At 33.6% G+C, this 19,849-nt stretch overlaps 1 protein-coding gene and 1 long non-coding RNA gene across 4 annotated transcripts; one reads left to right on the top strand and one right to left on the bottom strand.

The window, feature by feature from the left end:
* Window positions 1–461: 461 nt before the first annotated feature.
* LOC117910295 lies at window positions 462–2,793 on the bottom strand. 3 transcript variants are annotated; one of them, XR_004650608.1, is made up of 4 exons: window positions 2,441–2,793; window positions 2,111–2,235; window positions 590–711; window positions 462–492 (listed from the first exon to the last, which is right to left on the bottom strand). It is a non-coding gene; the product is annotated as an uncharacterized LOC117910295 (long non-coding RNA). The 3 variants fall into 3 exon arrangements; XR_004650610.1 differs by lacking the exons at window positions 462–492; window positions 590–711 and adding exons at window positions 1,517–1,547; window positions 1,639–1,707 and having other exon boundaries at window positions 2,068–2,235; XR_004650609.1 differs by lacking the exons at window positions 462–492; window positions 590–711 and adding an exon at window positions 1,566–1,707 and having other exon boundaries at window positions 2,068–2,235.
* Window positions 2,794–5,711: 2,918 nt separating this feature from the next.
* On the top strand, window positions 5,712–18,542 carry LOC117910297 (probable LRR receptor-like serine/threonine-protein kinase At1g56140). Its single transcript, XM_034824378.1, is given in 26 exon segments — window positions 5,712–6,085; window positions 7,519–7,690; window positions 7,963–8,034; window positions 8,208–8,279; window positions 8,359–8,430; window positions 8,774–8,845; window positions 10,623–10,694; window positions 10,803–10,874; window positions 11,072–11,143; window positions 11,228–11,302; window positions 11,413–11,484; window positions 11,904–11,975; window positions 12,066–12,131; window positions 13,171–13,236; window positions 13,494–13,538; window positions 13,727–13,791; window positions 14,538–14,645; window positions 14,648–14,913; window positions 15,407–15,605; window positions 15,694–15,858; window positions 16,438–16,556; window positions 16,674–16,884; window positions 16,977–17,021; window positions 17,024–17,207; window positions 17,327–17,477; window positions 17,772–18,542. Coding segments are annotated over 26 exon segments (3,084 nt in total). The 5' UTR covers window positions 5,712–5,949; the 3' UTR covers window positions 18,135–18,542.
* The last annotated feature ends 1,307 nt before the right edge of the window (window positions 18,543–19,849 follow it).

Genomic DNA, 19,849 nt, shown 5'->3' with positions numbered 1-19,849 from the left:
GGTTTTATCCATCTCCATTAAGTTCCCACATCAACCTAGTGATATATACGAACGTGATTAATAACATCATAATACAAAGGATCAATGCTAATATAGATAGTCACGATGAATATTGTAAAACACTTACTCGTTTAATAACATCTTTGTTTAGATTGATTACAAATTTCTCATCGTCCTCATTCTCACTCACCATTGTCGTTGCATTTCCATCAATGCAATCCCTTATCTCATTTTCTATCACCCATATTTTGAGCTACAATATATTCATCAAAATATAATACATATCAGATTTTAAATCACTAAAAACTTAAATAAATAGTAAACGACTTTCAAAACTATAACTTACATTCTCATTTGCATATCCACCAAGTTTTTTCAATCTTCGTTTCCTGTCCAATACTTCATCATCTCCCCAAGCAGTAATTCGAGAGAAGGTCGAGTATATAGCGGTAGAAATTTCTCTTCAAATGATATATGCTCGTGGTAGAATAACTACGAGTATATTTGACATAGATATATAGTTAATTCATAATTATATTAAAACAAAATCGTAATTCACTATGATGTAAATTAATTACAAGGACATTACCATTAAAAACAATAAGCAACCGCAAACCCCACTTTGTTGTTTCTTCTTAAACTCTTCAATCCCGTGCACAAGATAGGACAACACAAATTCTGCCCAATTCATCTTCTTTATTGAATCGATGTCTTCCACAAGATGTAAGAAAGAACGATTCACAAAAAGCTTCATTGTTGGGCACAATAATGCACCCAACACAAATAATACAAAACGAACTTTAAAATCGTTTCCACCCTCTTTATCCTCCCTAATTTGATTTTCTAACATCACTAATGGCAATCGCCCTTTTTTATCACAATATTTTTTACATAAATCATTCTTATGGCCAACATCTTTGTTCATGCCAATCTTGAACCCTCTTGCCCTCAATCCCATAATAAATTCAACATCAATGGGGGATAATTTGATACAAGTATTATACAATTGTAACATATAAGTGTTCGGATTAAAACTATTTATCAACCAAAGACATAACCCATGATCAATTTTCCTACATCGAAGTTGCAAGAGGCTACCAAATCCTATTTCTTCTATGGCTACCTTTTGCTTTGGTTCCAATTTTTCAATCACTCTAATCACTCGCTCAGGGGAGCATCGAGTCTGAAGATATAACTGAAAAGATACACAAACATCAAACATGTTTACATTAATATAATTTCCAACAAATACATAAGTAAAGAAATTAAATATTCATTACAAAAAAAATTACCTTTGGAACAACACCCTTTTGAAGTGAATATTGTTTTGAACTTTCTTTGGACTTTGCTATGAAATTTTCTTTTTCTACTTTTGAAAGTGCATTCCACTTCTTGCCCAATTTTTTCCTCAACTACATTAATTGGTCACATAATTTAAATTCTAATTTTAAAATGTAATTATATTAGACATAGCAATATTATTCCTTACATCATCATTTATCTTCACTCCTTTATCCTTCTCTTTCATCATGGCTAATTGATCGTTACTACAAAACAATTTCAAACAAATTTAACAATAACAACCACAAAAAATACATTAAAAAACATATTATTTTACATATTTCTATTTTCCCTTACTAGTAATGTATCCAAGCGCCGATAGGCCTCTTTGGATTTCGAACAACTTCAAGACCATCGCGTTCGCTCCTAAAAATTAAATCAAATCATTTAAGTCAATTTTTATAATATGATTTCGGATATAATAAATCAAACATACTTTCACCACCACATTACCTCAACATAAGTTTTTTTCACATTTCAATAAATTTTATTTTTATATCTTACTACAATCAATCAAATGCCAAATAAATACAAATACCATTACAACTACAACATCCTCCTAAATATCTTTACATTTAAAATGATGACAAAATTAACATATAATTTTTTTTCAATGTTCAATAATCTAACCACCCTCTTTTTCTATAATGTAATCAATCCATAAATCTAACAAAAAACATGAAATATAATGGACACAATATTGTAAAACACATAATTACTACTCACATTTTTTTCCCTTTATATAGAACTCGCCAAATAATTAGGATACAAGCGCCTTTTGAGTAACAAACAATTGTGTCCTTCTCAGCTTTCTTTTCCTTAGTACTACACGCCCTCTTCTTCTTCTTCCAGCTACGTCTTCAATTCGGGTTTTTAAACCATTAAATTTAGAACCTGAAAACAACCCCTTACACCTCTTAAACAAAAAAGAAAATATGAAGAAAACACAACGGTTATGAAGATTCCACTAAAATTCTCCGTGTGAAGAACCGAAATTATCCGTCTGACAAATGCAGGGGTAGGGGGAAGAGAAAGCAAAAATTCAGAAAATTTACATAAAATCTTCGAGAAGAAGAATCTAGCAGAAAAAATAGCTGACCTGGACATCGGGAGAAATGAAGTCTAAGACTCGGATCTTGGCACCGACCTCGCCCACAATCCTGAGCTCGCGGTCCTTGAGGGAGACTTCTTTGATGAGGTCAAGACGTCGGCTTGGAGGAGGTTGGCCCGGTTCACGCCGATGGTGGTCTCCACCCACCTGTGAAGACGTCTTTGATCCCGGTTGACGGCGAAGGTGGTCTCCACCTAGCTGTGGAGACGTCTTTGATAAGGTCTGCGACGTCGCCCTCGATTGGCCCGGTTGAAGCCGACCGTGGTCTTCACCCAGCTGTGGAGAATCAGTGGAGAGAAAAACGGGAAAAGGGAGAGAAAACAAAGATGAGAGCGGGAAATGGGTGAGCTAAGGAAGTCGGCTATGGAGGATGCGCGAGACAGCCAGCCAGCTATGGACGGGAAGAAAGATGAGAGCGGGAAATGGGTGAGCTGAGGAAGTCGGCTATGGAGGATGCGTGAGGAAGAGAGCAAATTTGGGGGGAAAAGGAGGAGAGATGGGGGAGAGAACGGGAGGGGGAGGTACCCGGTAGAAATTTTTTTTGAAATTTTTTTTTTCTTTTTCATTTGGATGGCTGAGATTTAATCATTTTCATCCAATGGATGAAAAAAAATAGAGGCATGGTACCGAAGGAGGTATTGTAGAATTTCCCCACAAATTATGGGTCACATACGTCATGGCCTTCACCTACATTAATCATCCTGTTAATTTGACTTATTGATAATAAAGAGACGCCAAAAGGAGCAGAACTGTAGCACACAAGAAGTGCCTGCATTATGCTAACAACAAATCAGGAAAGTCAAACAAAGAGACAAAATTAAATCATGCACACACTCTCAGCAGCTTGGTGAAGATTTCCCTGTTTTTCTTTTTGCTTAATAGAAAAATATAAAATATTTGATTTTTTTTATTAAGTTAAAAATAATATATTGATATTAATATATATAAATAAAGTGAACTTATTATTAATACGTTCTATATAATTATGTTAGTTAATATCATAGATTATTTTTAACTGAATTAAAAAAATAAAAATATTTAATTTTTTTTCATTCAATAAAAAAACATCGTTACCACAACTTTGGATTAAGGTGTTATCTATAGCTTAAAATATTAGTGATGTAAGAGCTACATATCTTTTAGAGGTTATTTTTCTTAAAGATAAGAATATTTATAGGAAATAAGTCAATCAAAATGGTTCCTTAACAGAGGAGTCATAGATGATAATAGAAAAGGAAAAATTACACTATTTCCTAAAATTACATGACCCGTGTAGTTTTGGTCAAACAATATGACCCTCTTTGCCCCGTGGACATCAATGTGTTGTTAAATATAAAATTATCCACATTAGCTTTGCTAGAGGCACTCCTTTGGGATGACAATTGCTTAAGCTAATTAGATAACCTGCCATAATGCACCCCTATAGGACAAGTTTGGGGAATTTGAATTCGTTTTTGGGCAAAAATGCAAAAGTTGATTCATTTAGGATTGAGTGGGTGTTTGGTAAATCAATTTAATAACTTAAAATGATTTAATAATATAATTTAAATTATTAAATAAATTAAGTATATTTGGTAAAATAATTTAATGGTATGACTTACAGTAAAAAATAATTTTAAGTGATAAGTAAAAATAATTATCTTATTTTTAAGTTTATATCTTTATTTTACTTTTTTAACTCCATTTACCCTAGTTACCTGCACAACTTCCATTGTTACTCAATCCCTTTTGCTCTAATTATAACTTATGGGGATAATTGTATCAATTTGATGATTTAGATTAAATTTTAAGTTAATTTTATTATATAATCTTGATACATAAAGTAAGAATTAAGTAATGAGTTTGAAATCAACAACTTAAAGTATAATTTAACTTAAAGTCAACTTAAGTCATTAAGTATTAAGTTTTACCAAACACCCCCTTGAGAATGGGTTTGATCGCCCTATCTTGGATATAATATAATTTTACTTTGTTATTCACACTTTGGATATGTTTTTAATGAACATGAAACAATTTATCTTTATAGAACATATTTTATAAATGATTAATTTGAATCTAGAACATATGAGCTCAAAATTAAGAAATTATATTTACAATCAACCTATTATATCATAATTGTACTTGATATAATTATGAATACATTTATAATGTTGAGAGATTAAGTGTTTATATTAAAACCGTAATGAAATAAGTTTAGGGATAGAGTGAGATATGATTATTTCGATCAGGACACAAAGTCTTCCTCTTTGAAAAATCAACTCTTGGAGTTTTTGGTTTTTTATTTTTTATTTATTTATTTATTTATAATAATAAAGGTTAAGACTCTTATATTGTTAAAAAGTTATAATGATTTTCGTATTTATAGTTTCATTCACAATTTGAGATAAAATTTACCAATAAAATAATCAAAGACATCTCAATAGGTATTAAAAGGAAACTTGAACTTTCCCATAATCAAGCCAAATAATTTTTTTCATTAAAAATGAGAGAAGAAGATTAAGGATTGATCCTCCTCAAATAGTTCATTGGGTATTTATATCCGATTGATGTGCTCGTGGCTTAATTATTTAGAGTTTGCTATGAAAGTAATTTTTTTTTTTAAATAAAACAAAAAATAATTTAGATTTATTTTCAAAATATTCATTAGAGTACCATGATTATGCCATATTAGCATAATCCACTATTATATTTAATTTTTTTTTATGATAAAACCATAGTTCGTGGTCTTATCACTAAAAATTAATAAAATAAAAGTTGACATGGTTAAAAAATTAGTTTGATAAATATTTTGAAAACTAATTTTGATGAGAAATTTTTATTTAAAAAAGATTACTTTTTCAACTCAACTTCCTATATGTTACTTTTGACATATAAGTAGTTGATGAGGAAACGCCCACGATGCGTGCGGTCACAAAGAGTCAAAAGACAACAACAGAAGAAAAACGAGAAAGAACAACAATGGACAGCGGTACATTAACAAAAGAGGCGGTGTGAATTGAGGGGCCAACAACATGAGTGACGCCAAGATCACCCTGGGCGACGCTTTCTCTGACCTCCGCAGCAGGAGCCGATGCTGAACATTGATCCTCAGCCTCCTCCGCCCCCGCCCCCGCACTCGTCAAAAAAGCATACGCCCAAATCCTGTATCCATTCATTATCTTATCCATTTCCTCCTAACCAATCCAACGCGGATACTGTGGCCTGTAACAGCCCTCAAAATCCGTCTCAACGTGTTCATAATCAACTTCTTTGTAAATATAAAAATAAAATAATAAAAAAAGAAAAGACACCCATGTGTCCTGTGAAAGTCTTTGGGCTGTGGGGACTTGTCTGCGGTAGCGTCTGTATTTGAAGAGTTGCAGATATGTTATTATAACAAGAAAGTGCTTTGTAACTTTGCATCTATACACCAACATCGGCTTTCAGCTCCTTTGCCTGATCGCCTCTCTCTTTTTCTCTTCTCTCTTCCTCTCTAGGCTATCGGTTATCTTTTGTTGATGATGAAGTTGATGCCCGGAGCTCAATCAGTCAGCTGGGTCTTTGTTGCCTTGTATGGTGTTTATGTGATTGGGCTCTTTCATACAGCTGCTGCTCAATCCACTGAAGCCAATGCTACCACTGATCCATCTGAAGGTGCCCTTCTCTCCTTGTCTCTCCACCTCTCTCATACTTCTTCTCTCTTTTGGTCTCCATCTCTCTCATGCCTTCTGTTTGGGTTGTCTAAGTATCGCATGTGATCAAAAATCTCAAAACTCCATTAGTAATTAGCATTTCATATATATTTTGGTAAAGTTAAAAACATGGGTGGCATGTATCTCATTAGAGAAGCAAGACGTCATCATCTCTTATTATAATGTTTAGATTAAATGATTAATCTCAATTATTAGAAATTTCAAGTTGTCTCCTCACTAGATAAAGTTGCAATGATAGACTTATTTATTTTTCTTGGTCTTTTTAAAAGTACGTGTAGGATGCAAATTGACATTTTTTTTTCTATCACACTCATCATGGTTGACGCGTAAGTGGTTCCACATTATTATTTTTATTGAAATCTTATATTATACGGTATCATTTTGTAGAATATTATTCAATTGGGTATAGATTCAACTTAGTAGTTTGACATGTACATTTGTGTAATTTTCATAGGTGGTAAAATATAGGAGTGTAAGCCAAATTATCAAACTCGATCAAATCAATTTAAATCAATTAAAATTGATCAAATTGATTTATTGTTAAATTGAGAAATGCTTAGTTCGATTTGAGGAAAAACAAAATTGATCACGCCAGTTTGATGGTCCCCTTTTTGAAAACAATCCTCGTGGTAGTTTGACATGTACATTTTTTTAATTTTCATAGATGACAAACTATAGGAGTGTAAGCCAAATATTCAAACTCGATCAAATCGATCCAAATCCATTAAAACTGATCAAAATGATTTGTTTTTATATTGTGAAATGCTTAGTTTCGTTTGAGGAAAAACAAAATTGTTCGTATTATTATTTAAAATTTTGATTGGTTAAGACTTATTATTCATTACTTGATAGACTTTTAGATTCAGCTGAAGCTTATTACAATTATTATTTAAAAATATTGTTTAACATAAAACTATATCAATGGATTAGCTCAAAATAAAAAGAGTTTTGTTGTTGAGCCAAAATTGATAAAAAAAAAATCAAATCAAAAAAACATTAAATGGTTTGGTTTGATTCGGTTTTTATTAAAATTATAATTTATTCAAAATTTTACTTCATATAAATTGAGCATATTGGTTCGGTTGATATTTTTGTTCTAAAATTGATCAAACCAATTTTATTTGTACCTTTGATAAATGGCGGTTTTTTGGGATAAATTGATGTGATGTGACGTCGAATGATATAAAAGGTTTGTTTGTCTACACTCGTAAATAATTGATTTTAACACACCTAAAAAATTGATTTTGAAGTAAAATGGTGTCCAAGAGGCTCATATTGGGAAGGGTTTGATGGCTTCCTACCCTCATCAATTGGTTTTTACATGAGAAGATCAGAACCCCAAATTTGTACTTAGCTTTTGAATTTTGATTGCAGTGACAATTTTGAATTCTATATTTCAACAATGGGGAATCTCAGCATCAAACGAATGGAACACTAGTGGGGAACCATGCACCGGAGCTGCTCTTGATAGCGCTGACATTAAAAATCCCGGAATCAAATGTGATTGTTCCTACGACAATGCCTCTACTTGCCATATCACTCAACTGTATGTACATGTTTTTGTGCTTGGATTGTTGAGTATTACTCAGTTTGATTTTGTACATTGTTGGTCTATTTCCTATAAATGCAGTCCCTCTGCTTGATATTTGGTTTGAGTGGTCATTGCCCAAGTGACATTGAGGCCCAATCTGATGCTTAGACCACTGCATCCAAGTTGGTTCCCTTAAACCAACACTTCAAATCTATATTCCATGTCTGGGTCTTTTTCATCTTCTTAGAGCTTCTTAAGCTTAGACTTCATTTAATGATTCTTTACAGGAAAGTTTATGCATTGGACGTCGTTGGTGCAATCCCAGATGAGCTATGGAATTTGACTTTCCTCACCAATCTGTATGACTTCATATTTCACTTATTCGTTGCTTGTAGTTATGGTTGTGCATTTTTATCTCTTCATTTTCTTGGATATTATTACTGCAGAAAATCAACCCATTGAAATATTTTACTAGGGTTCCAATTGCATTCTGTCTTATTTGTAACACTACTTTTCTCCATTTTTTTAACAGGAATTTGGGTCAAAATTATTTGACAGGTTCCCTGTCTGCATCCATTGGCAATCTAACAAGCATGCAGTACTTGTAAGCTCATCACTAGAAATTTTTATTTGAAATTTCCTAGTACACTGAAATTTATTGGTGTTTAATTTCATGTTGTTAGGAGCCTGGGAATTAATGCACTATCAGGGGAGCTTCCTAAGGAACTTGGACAGCTTACTGATTTACGATCAATGTAAGTTTTCCGTACTCTTATTTTGTATAGATAACAGAATTGTTTAGTAATCTTCAAGTACTATGCTTCAATCCAAATTTCCCTGTTCGACACCATATAACTTTCAATTTAGGAAGATGCTAGTCTTACCAACTCTTTTATGCGCCCACCCCACTTCTTTTTTTTTTTCATTTGACACATTGATTGGCTTGGTGCGACCATGTCAGAACAAGGTGTTGCTATGTCAAGTTATAACAACCATGTTCATGTACTTTTTGCTGATGATATGGACTTATAAGAAGATAATCTTTAAAATATTACCACTTGGAGCTAACCTGATGCTATTTACTTGTTGAATTTGCAGTGCTTTTGGGACAAACAACTTCTCTGGTTCTCTGCCATCTGAGCTTGGGAATTTGGTGAAGTTAGAACAACTGTAAGTTCTAATATAATTTTGATTTTTTATCGTGTGTCTATGAAACATGCTGAAAATCTTGTTAGGTTACATTAGTTATTTGGCCTCACATTTTGGAAACGGTTCTTGAGAATTTCCAATGATATTGTTTCTAGCCGATGTGATAACTGTAATTTAGCATCAAACTGATATATTGTCATGATCAACAGCATAAAACTGGCATGAGATATTTGGTAGGGTTACAAGGGGGTATTTAGTCATAATGTAGTAATGTAGATGCTTGTCTTAGGTGTATGGGGGATAGGAGTTGTAGGGATATAGAAGTATATATAGGCTTTCAGACAAGTGAGATCAAAACAAGGCATGAGGAATACCATTTTTGTGATGAGGAGCGGAAATGAGATAATAATTTTTTCTTTGATAAGTTAGTGGAAATGAGATAATAATGAAGATTGGTATCCAAAATATATTGAGGAATGACCATTTTTGTAATCTTAGTTTGATTTAAGGAAGGATGACAAAATAGGAATTTGCCTATGGACTTATAGGGGTATAGTTGAACTGGAGATATTTTTCTTTTTTTGATGGTCTAATGCAATATTTTCAGACCTACTATCAACTTAAGGCTAAAGAGGATTTGTGATAACAGGATATATTGTAAATTGATCATGTTCGGTTTGATGGGTAACACCAACCACCTATTAGGGACAAGATTGGATAAAGTTGGTTGAGATGGTTATTCATGTGAAACATAGACCATGAAGAACAATAATAGTAGAGAGATGTTTGGTTTGAATTGAAAGGACCATAAGGTGAAGGGAAGGATAACAAAATGGACATGGTTTGAATTAATACGCACATAGATGACAACCTATGATATGTAAAAACAAAACAGATGCTGTAGAGAGGGTGACATAGCTTAATAGGATCTCATAGTGTAGCTTACACAAATGTTTAGGATATGTTGTTATTGTTTAACCAATCAATGGTTTCACTATGGTAATGTTTTCAGAATTTGGAAAAAGGATAAAGCATTCTTCTTCTAAGATGACATACTCACTTTGTTTCATTTTAGGTTTTTCCATATGCATGATGATCAAGTCCATTGAACCTTGTGGTTTTGGCACTTATAAATTTGGTCTTTCAATGATCCCGGTCTGAAACTTCCTTCTTCTCTCTTTGCTCTCCATTTTTGCATATATAGCTCCTCACCAAATGCTAGAAAGGGAAAAATTGTAGGCTACTTTTTGTTAGCTTTAACTGCTGAAGTGCTTGCAGCTGTTATGGGATTTTAAAGGTTAATAAATACTTATTTCACTCCATAATTTAGTAAGAAGTTTGGGAAACAATTCCACCTGTTTGAACTAATAGAAGTTCCTTTTGAATTAGATCAGGTAGAGGATAAGTAAGTATTTGTATCATTTCCACCTAATTTGTGTAGTTTTTTATTATAGGTTGAGGTTGATCCAGATCCAACTAATCAATGGATCTCTATCATATGGCTGATTTTGAAGGTGTAATATTGGTTGATTGATCCCTTAGTACAACATAAAGGCAAATAGTAGTATAATTCTAAAAGAGGACTACAAATAAATATTGAGATATCCTTCACACAAAATGCAAAATTTAATTTGAATTTTATGTTATTTTAACATACCTCCTTGGTTTTAGTTGGTAGATTTCTGTACATATGCATGGGTACAAAATATGAGTAATTTCTAGGGCACACTGATCATGTTTTATTAAGGAAAAGAAATTAGATATTGTTTAAATTAATGAATTCTGCTTACCCCGACAGTTACTTTGATAGCTCTGGTTTAAGTGGTGAGATTCCTTCAACATTTGCTAATCTACAGAGCCTGACTACAGTGTAAGAGCTTTCTTCGCCTTCTGTCTGCACATTTTGGGATTGTTGTACTATATCTTGATAAGAAAAAGGTGCACTCATATAATTTTCTGAAATTTCTGGGGCTCTCAGGTGGGCATCGGATAATGAACTCACAGGAAACATACCTGATTTCATTGGGAATTGGTCAAAGCTAACTGTCTTGTAAGGGAACGTTATCAGTTTTTTAATCATTATTTTCCTTCACTTATGCTTAGATTACATGCCTTAATTCACTTTATGCTATAAATTCAATGTAAATGTATGTCTTTTAAGGGATGTGAACTTTTCATACCATGATATTCAACTTTATAGAGTACTTCTATACAATTATAATCTGCTTCTTCAAACTGTTTCTGTAGGAGGCTTCAGGGGAACTCTTTTGAAGGCTCCATCCCGTCATCATTTTCCAATTTAACCTCTTTGACCGATTTGTAAGTGTAGAATCAGTTAGTTATTTCCATTCATAGGTAGCAGATCTGTATGATTAACCTTTTCTTGTGCTATATAAAATCTAGGAGAATAAGTGATATATCTAACGGAAGCTCTTCTTCACTGGAATTTATAAAGGACATGAAGTCGCTAAGCACCTTGTAAGACAACAAGCTTCTAGCTTATAAAACAGTTGGATTTTATTTTTTTCCTTTTGCACTTAACCTTCTGATATGGGATTTCAGTATAAAAAGATGGTTGTCTTTTGCAGAATAATAAGGAATAATAATATCTCTGATGCCATTCCATCAAATATTGGAGAATATGGAAGTTTGACTCAGCTGTAAGTTATTCCCGATTATGGATGTTGCTTTTGTGCATGAACAACATGTCAGGTTAAATTTTGGATTGGCTCCAAAACATCCAACTTTCTGGAGCACAACTCATTTTATAGAATCACCTGGAACCAACCCAACAATCCATCTTTAATACAAAGTTAATTTTGGGAAATTCTAAATGAGTAAATACTTGCCAGGTAAGTTAATCCAGGGTCTAAGTAGAGCTCAATATGTTTGGGATTGAATTAAAAAAAAGTTAGCCATCAACCCAAGCCCATTTTTCTTGGTTTGATTCAGCTGAGGTGATGGGTTTGGGGTAGATTTTATTAGTTTTCGCCACATGGAGATCATTTTTCTTATCTATATTTATTTTTTCAATGACAGCTACTCCATATTTGTTATAGCCTTTGGATTATTTATACAGGGATTTGAGTTTCAACAATCTAAGTGGACAACTTCCAGAATCTCTCTTCAATTTGAGTCAACTCACTTACTTGTAATGGTCCCTGCCTCCTTAGTTCTTTCATGTGCTTCCAAGAGATATTCCTTCGCATTGTGAAGCATGTATTGTTGTCTTTTTTATCAGGTTCCTTGGAAATAATCAGTTGACTGGTAGTCTACCTTCACAGAAAAGTACATCTCTTCTCAATATGTAAGTATATTCAATATATTTATGTTCATAATCATTAAAATGTGTTCAAAATTGATGTATCTAGCTAATATCTTCATTCCTTTTTTCCCCATTATGCTAAGTCTAGGGACTAGGGCTATGAATTCTGTTGAATGGCAAGTTTCATTTCTAAAATATTTTATGTGAGACTATGAAGATCTATATATTGTAGGCCCCAAAAATCATTTAGTACTTCTCTTAAAATAGAAGTTTGCATATGGAAGAAAGGGTTATAAATCCCGATATGCACTAAGAACAAGTCTAGCTGCTGATATGTGGTGATACAAAAATAAGAATCAGGATCCTACTGGCTGCTGATATATATTGTTTGTATTGTGATGTGGAAGCAACTTTGGAGAAGAAAAAAAAATCTCTGCTTGAATAATACATGGTAGCTTATTTTATTTCTTTGAAATTAAACAATGAAGGTGAAACATTTAAAGCTGCTTCTTCCAAAAAGAAGGTAGTACCTGCTTTTTCAGCAGTAACAAATCTATTAGAAAATTTCTTTTCCTGAAGTTCCCCTAGGACAGAATTTTAGTCCTGATGTCTATTCTTTTGTTTGATTTGGATTTTCCCCCTCTCAAGAGTATGAGTGTTCATTTCTCATCCAGTATGTAAGGTAGCATTATGTAGGTTTAGTTGTCATGTTTACTAGTTTGAAAGAATCATGGTGCATTGACAGATGGTTATCAGGGGTCACGATGTGGGCGACAAATCAAAGAGCAAGCCCAGAAGCATAGTACAGTGCCATTTATTTCATGTAAAATCTTTCTTGATATTTGTGTTACACCATAATATTTTATGCATATGAGGAAAAATGGAGAAACATACATGAGGATTCTGGATTGAGATTATTGTAGTGTGAAAAAATTACTTCTTTAAGTTCAATTTGACCAATCTTATATAATTCCACTGACTAAATTAAGATTTTCCAATATCTAAATTTAAGACTGACCACAATTTTGGCTATCAGTTGGTGGACAATATACTTAACATTCCCATTATGTTATGCCTGCAGTGACTTGTCATACAATGGACTATCAGGGAGCTTTCCTTCTTGGGTTGATGAAGAGAATTTACAACTGTATGTTTGAAAATCCTATTCTTTCTGTTTATTTTTTTTCCAAAATTTTGTAGGTCAGAAGTTTCTAGTTTTATATTCAAATTGCAATGCTGTAAAGCCTGTAATATTTTAACCACCAGCTTTCGGGTTTGACATATTTTGTTGCTTCTTCAATGATAATATGAAACTTGCATTTTGTTACGTGAGTTATGTTCTGTATCAATTGATATTGATACTAACATTGTACTTTATGATTCTCTATGGGGTTGAAAATGCAGTAATTTGGTCGCCAACAACTTCACACTAGACAGTTCAAACAGCAGGTGATTTTTTCAATCCCATATTTTAACCCATGAAGATATGCTTATTCATTAAAAGTATGCAAATGGTTTCTCTCAATGCTTAATGTCTGAAAGTTCCATAATAGTCTAAAATAGTTAATATAGGCTGCTCCAATAATTTCATTACATTTCTGGCTTAACTTCGTATGTTCTTCTTCTTGTGTTTACAGTGTTCTTCCTTCAGGATTGAACTGCCTTCAACAAAATTTTCCTTGCAATAGAGGTTCTGGAATTTGTAAGTTCAATGCAGAACATTCCCTTTTTCATGATTTCAGTGCTGGAACATATTATTAGGTATTATGGCATGAAAAGGAGAAAAATCTACTATAGTATCAGTGTCATAAAAAAGAATACTGTCAATATTGGAAACTGTATTTCACATTTCTATTAACTTGTATGAGCTAGAATAAGAAAATCCTTTCTTTACTTGAGTACCCATTTTAATTTAGACCGGGCAAGTCATATTAGTGATTGGTGTTCTTGCATTAGATTTTATTCTTTCTCCAGGACATGTTTGTTGAAAGACTCAAAAAAGGGAAACTAATGAGGTTTGTTTCTTGTGGGTCAAGAGATTTGATTAGTTAGGTCCAGGGAGAGCCTTGTAATAGATATCATAGCACAAGTTTCTCTTTTAGTGGAAAATTCACAGGTCATCAATTTGAGGGGTGAATTGGGCTGAGAGAGTTGTAAAATGATATTATGAAGTATCAAATGTCAGAAATTTTTTTGGAATTATCACTTAAACAGATATGAAGGTTTGCTGCTGATTCATGTCAGTTTTGAGCATTGAAAAATGACTTTATGCAACCTTAAGTATGAATTATTTCATTAGTTGTCAATATTCTTGAGTATAACCATTTGAAAATAATTATGCATTTAACTTCGATAAAAAAAAGATGGAGGTGAATTTAACTTTTTGCTTGAAAAAATCAAATGACTTCTTTAACTTTGATAAATGCTGCTTTTTATATTGGTGTACAGATTACAACTTTGCAATCAAGTGTGGTGGTCCTCAGATTACATCTTCTGATCAGATTGTGTTTGAGAGGGATAATGAAACTCTTGGTCCAGCTACATACTATGTGACTGACGAAACAGGTGGGCAGTTAGCAATGTTGGATTGTTTTCCGGAAGCAACAATCCTCAGTACACAAGCACGTCTTCATCTCAATTCACAAATACTTTAGACTCAGAGCTGTTCCAAACAGCAAGGATCTCTGCTGGATCATTAAGATACTATGGCTTAGGCCTTGAGAATGGAAACTATACTTTGACCCTCCAATTTGCAGAGACAGCAATTGTTAATTCAAATTCTTGGAAGAGTCTTGGAAGGCGTGTCTTCGATGTTTATATCCAGGTTAGTATTGAAATAAGGACTTGTGCAGGAAACTGTGTTTTGACTATTCTTTGTTAAACTCAAGCTTCAGAGTAACCAACATTGTGTTTATTTTGAATCAATTTGTAATTATTTTGAAAATTTGGACAGATCTTGATATTGCAATTTGGTTTTATTTCTTCTTTTTTTTGGTGATTTCTTGATTCAATAGATACTTAATGTACCACAATATTGAGAATAACTCCTAAAAGTTTTCTTAAGAATTATAGAATGAAAACTCCAGCTTCTTTCTTATTCAAAAATGTTGCCTTAACCATCAATATTATTCTTAGTTATGAAATTGTACTCCAAATTGTCAGTTCAACCGTGTCCTTCTGATTCCTTCCTGATATAATCTCAGGTTATGGCTTAGTGAATGAAACTTAAATGAATTCTTCTATTCCCAAATTCCTAAGAAGACATTCTCCAATATGTTTCCCCTTTTTTTATCTAAGTTTTAATTTGTTTATTCTAGGGAGATTTGGTTTTAAAAGATTTTGACATAAGAAAGGAGGCAGGAGGGGTCTCTTTCCAAGCTGTTAAGAAAGAATTCACGGCTCAAGTATTGGAAAATTACATTGAAATCCATCTCTTTTGGGCTGGAAAAGGGACTTGCTGTGTACCTGCTCAAGGGACATATGGACCTTCTATTTCAGCAATCAATGCTACCCCAGGTAATGCTATTGGAAGCTATTTGATGCAAATCAGTAACTAAAATGTTGATCCACTTTCATACTGGTACTGAGACTAAATTTTACACAGATTTTGAACCTACCGTGAGTAACACTGCTCCAAATGGGAAGAAGAATAGGACTGGCTTGATAGTGGGAATTGCTGTTGGCCTTGGAGTTGTGTGCTTGCTATCTGTTTTCGCTGTTTATTATTTCGTTCTAAGAAGAAAAAAGCCATATGAAAACCAAGATGAAGGTAATGCAAAAGGCTATGTCGTGTTCATATTGTTAGTGCTCTGACTTCTGAATTGGTTTCAGCGCCCACTCTGACATTATTTGCAAGTACTTTTTCTTGTTTTCACTGGTGTTGGTCTATAGATGCCTGCTTAGGACATTTAACATCTAGTGATGCACTTATGCCTTTTTTCTTTTTTCTTTTTAATTATTGTTTTAAATATAAAACAGAGGTGTAAAGAACTGCTGTCTTTGTGGAACATGTTTTTTTTTACCAAAGTTCAGAGATAAAAGGCAGTTTAAAGAACCCACTTATTTTTTGATAGTTAGAGAGGGACATTAGTTACTTCTATCTACTTATCTCCTACTAAACTACATTTAAGCTAAAGACCAGTTCTAGAATTAAAATATTTTGCAATTATGTTTATTCTGATGCATGTTAAAAGAGGCATCCAAACATCTTGCCAAAGAATATACAAGTTCTTGCAGATCAACATCCAGTTGTCAAAGATAATTTTGCATTTGCAAAGACATCTTGTTGATTAGGTAGGAAATCAGTGAGCAGATTCACAATTGATTGTGCTTTGTTTGGAATTTGCAGAGCTCCTAGGTATGGATGCTAGGCCATACACTTTCAGTTATGCTGAACTAAAAAATGCCACTGGAGACTTCAGTCCTTCTAATAAGCTTGGAGAGGGTGGATTTGGACCTGTCTATAAGGTAGGTCATTATCCTATTGAGCTTATATTTTTTTTTATGATTATAATTATGATTACAAACATGGTATTTTTCTCATTCTCCTTTTTTTTTTTTTTGCAATAATTTTATATTCGTTAGGGGACACTTTCTGATGGAAGAGTTGTTGCTGTAAAGCAACTATCTGTAGCATCCCACCAAGGAAAGAAGCAGTTTGTAGCAGAGATTGCAACCATATCAGCTGTGCAACATCGTAACCTTGTGAAATTGTATGGGTGCTGCATTGAAGGAGTAAACCGATCACTTGTCTATGAGTATCTTGAAAACAAGAGCCTTGATCAAGCACTATTTGGTAAGGGTAGCACCTTAGCAGCTCTAGCTATCATGACATTTTCTTATGAAGAAAACACAATGAATACAGTTATACTTGTTATTCATGAACAGGAAAGGGAAGTTTGGACCTTGATTGGCCAACCCGTTATGATATATGCTGGGTGTAGCCAGGGGTCTAGCCTATCTTCATGAGGAATCGCGAGTTCGCATTGTACACAGAGACGTGAAGGCCAGCAATATTCTGCTTGACTATCATCGCAACCCTAAGATTTCAGATTTTGGTTTGGCCAAACTGTATGATGACACGAAGACTCACATAAGCACCCGTGTTGCAGGCACAATGTAAGATCCTCAAAAGTCAAGGCCCTTAGTCCCATTTTTATTCTCTTTTTTGGGATTTTTTTTTTTTTTTTTGTGTATCATCTAATCTTTAAAACTGAGCTTTTATGTTACTGATGTAGTGGGTATCTTGCACCGGAGTATGCCATGCGTGGGCACCTCACAGAAAAGGCCGATGTGTTTGGTTTTGGTGTAGTAGCTCTAGAGATTGTCAGTGGAAGGCCAAATTCTGACACAAGTTTGGAAGAAGAAAAGACTTATCTTCTTGAATGGGTATGATATTTTTACCCCTTGGACTCTGTTTTATCCTGTGAAATGTCTTCATACCAGTAATCATCATGGTACTCATAGTGATCAGGGCCATTCCATACCTAAGCATACATGTTCTGATTCCCTGATAATTTATAAAGAAAATTGGGCATCACTGGATCTCTTGGACATGTTAAGGTCATTTCTAGACAGATTGTGGGAATTGGAACTTTCCATTTTGGTTCAGATATCATTTGAATTTAGTCCCTTATCACATTTAATAGGATCTAAGAACTAGTTCTTTTCCTTATTTCATAGGCTTGGCAACTACATGAAAACAACCGTGAAATTGAACTGGTAGACTCAAGGTTATCAGAATTCAGTGAAGAAGAAGCAAGAAGAATGATAGGAGTCGCTCTTCTGTGCACTCAGACATCACCAACTCTACGGCCACCAATGTCCCGTGCGGTGGCAATGCTTTCAGGAGATATTGAAGTGTCCAGAGTTACAACAAAGCCCGGATACTTAACAGATTGGAAGTTCAACGATGCATCCAGCTTTATGAGTGAAAATAGCCATTTCAACTCATCAACAAGTATCAGCATGGCAGCTGATGCAGACCGTTCTCCAGCAACTGCCACTAAAACGAAAGTCCATGAGATTATCGGAGAGGGCAGGTGAAAAATAGTGTTTCTTTTCTGCTTTAGTGTGATTTTTTCTGTTTCATACAACTCTGATGAATTCTTTGATTTCTTTCCATGTATATGTGTATAGTATACAAGTATGTATAGGTTGTTCCTGTCAAGTCAGTTCTTTATATTTTCATACTTTTAGGATAGAATGTTTTTGTATGAACTTTGGTTGAAGTTGTGGGCTTTGTTTTGTTCATCATTCATGTGAAGTGGTCCATGCAGTGGCCAAAAATGCACCTTATATTCAGTTTATAGGAGTCATGAAGGTGAACTTTGCACTGTGGCTTCTTGAGTTGCTATCAAGACATTGTATGGCTTTTAGTGCCCTGGTTAACTTGGTGAAAAAATATCAATGGGAGATCAGGCTGGGACAAACCAGAAATGAGCTAGTTAAGCTGAATGTATCTTTTGGATATGTGATTGGAAGTGATTAGGCTGACAATTAATATATGATAACCAATCACACTAAGAGCCCGTTTGGTAGTGATTCTATAAAGTGTTTCTAATCTTTTCAACACTTGAAAATTTTTATTATTCAAGTATTAAAAAAACTAGAAACGTTTCCTAAAATCACTCCCAAACACACTCTAAAAGTGTGTTTGACAGTGTTTCTATGCGAAATGTATTTAGTAGAAGTGTTTTTAGAAGAATAACCTATCAAATGTTTCTTTAGAAAATACTAGAAGTGATTTTTTAATACTATAAGTAATTTTTCACATTTTAAAAAGTGTTTCTTAAATTTTTGTCATACACCAATTTTTTTTTCAAAAACATTTTTTAGGCAAAAAGTGTTTTCTTTATTCATCATCAAATGACTAAAAGTGCTTTCTAAAATCATGCGGAAAAACCAACAAACTAGGTATTTCCGTTAAAATATCTTGCCGATTGCCTTCAAAATTTTAATCCATGATGAAAACTAATCAAAACTGGCCAAGAGTGGAATATCTCTAACAACTTGGATTGGGCTTGCATAAGCCCATTCATCCACCTACGTAAGTTCTAGCTCAGCTGCAAGACAACAACATAAAACACCAACTAGAATTGGACCAAATGGAGCGTGAATTCCCTAACCGCTTCTATAGCACCTGATGAACTATAAGCATGATGGATCTTACCAACACCAAACAATAGAAAGACAAACTAGTTGTTGACTACGTCAATCATTGGTGTTCCTTAAACCTTGATTGCAAGTATAAATTGTCCAAGGTGTTGGGTGTGGAAATGTGCATACAAGGCATGCATTAGGGTCTTTTGTACATTCTCTAAGGGATATGACCCCACACCTTCGAAGAGTTGGCTACATGAGCACATGACATAAAGGTTGTTATAAAAACAAAAGTAAGTGAAAACATGTCTATTGAAGAACTTGAAGATGATATCAATGGGGGCAAAAACATCACCAATGATTATAAAGGGAGTGTGTCATCAAATTTCACTACATTTGTTTTCAAACCTTGGCACTTCATTGTTGCTCCTTAAAGCATGAGCCTAAACTGCATATTGCTCCTAGCCTATAAGAGCTTAAATTGTAACAAAAATAAAAAATAAAAAATCAAACTTATGCCAAAGGAAAAAAAAAAAATTCTTTTTTAGCAAACTTCTTTAACTAAGGAACAAACTCTTTGCATTAGAAAAGTCAAATTCAAAGATTCTAAATTTAAATCTCCAATTTCTCTAAATGTAAGTGTTTTTCTTTAACATGAA

This window comes from Vitis riparia, unplaced genomic scaffold (assembly GCF_004353265.1).
Source record: "Vitis riparia cultivar Riparia Gloire de Montpellier isolate 1030 unplaced genomic scaffold, EGFV_Vit.rip_1.0 scaffold699_pilon_pilon, whole genome shotgun sequence".
NCBI classification, from domain to species: Eukaryota; Viridiplantae; Streptophyta; class Magnoliopsida; order Vitales; family Vitaceae; genus Vitis; species Vitis riparia.
Note: the sequence above shows the minus strand (reverse complement) of the source record. Positions and strands in the feature narration are given on the sequence as shown.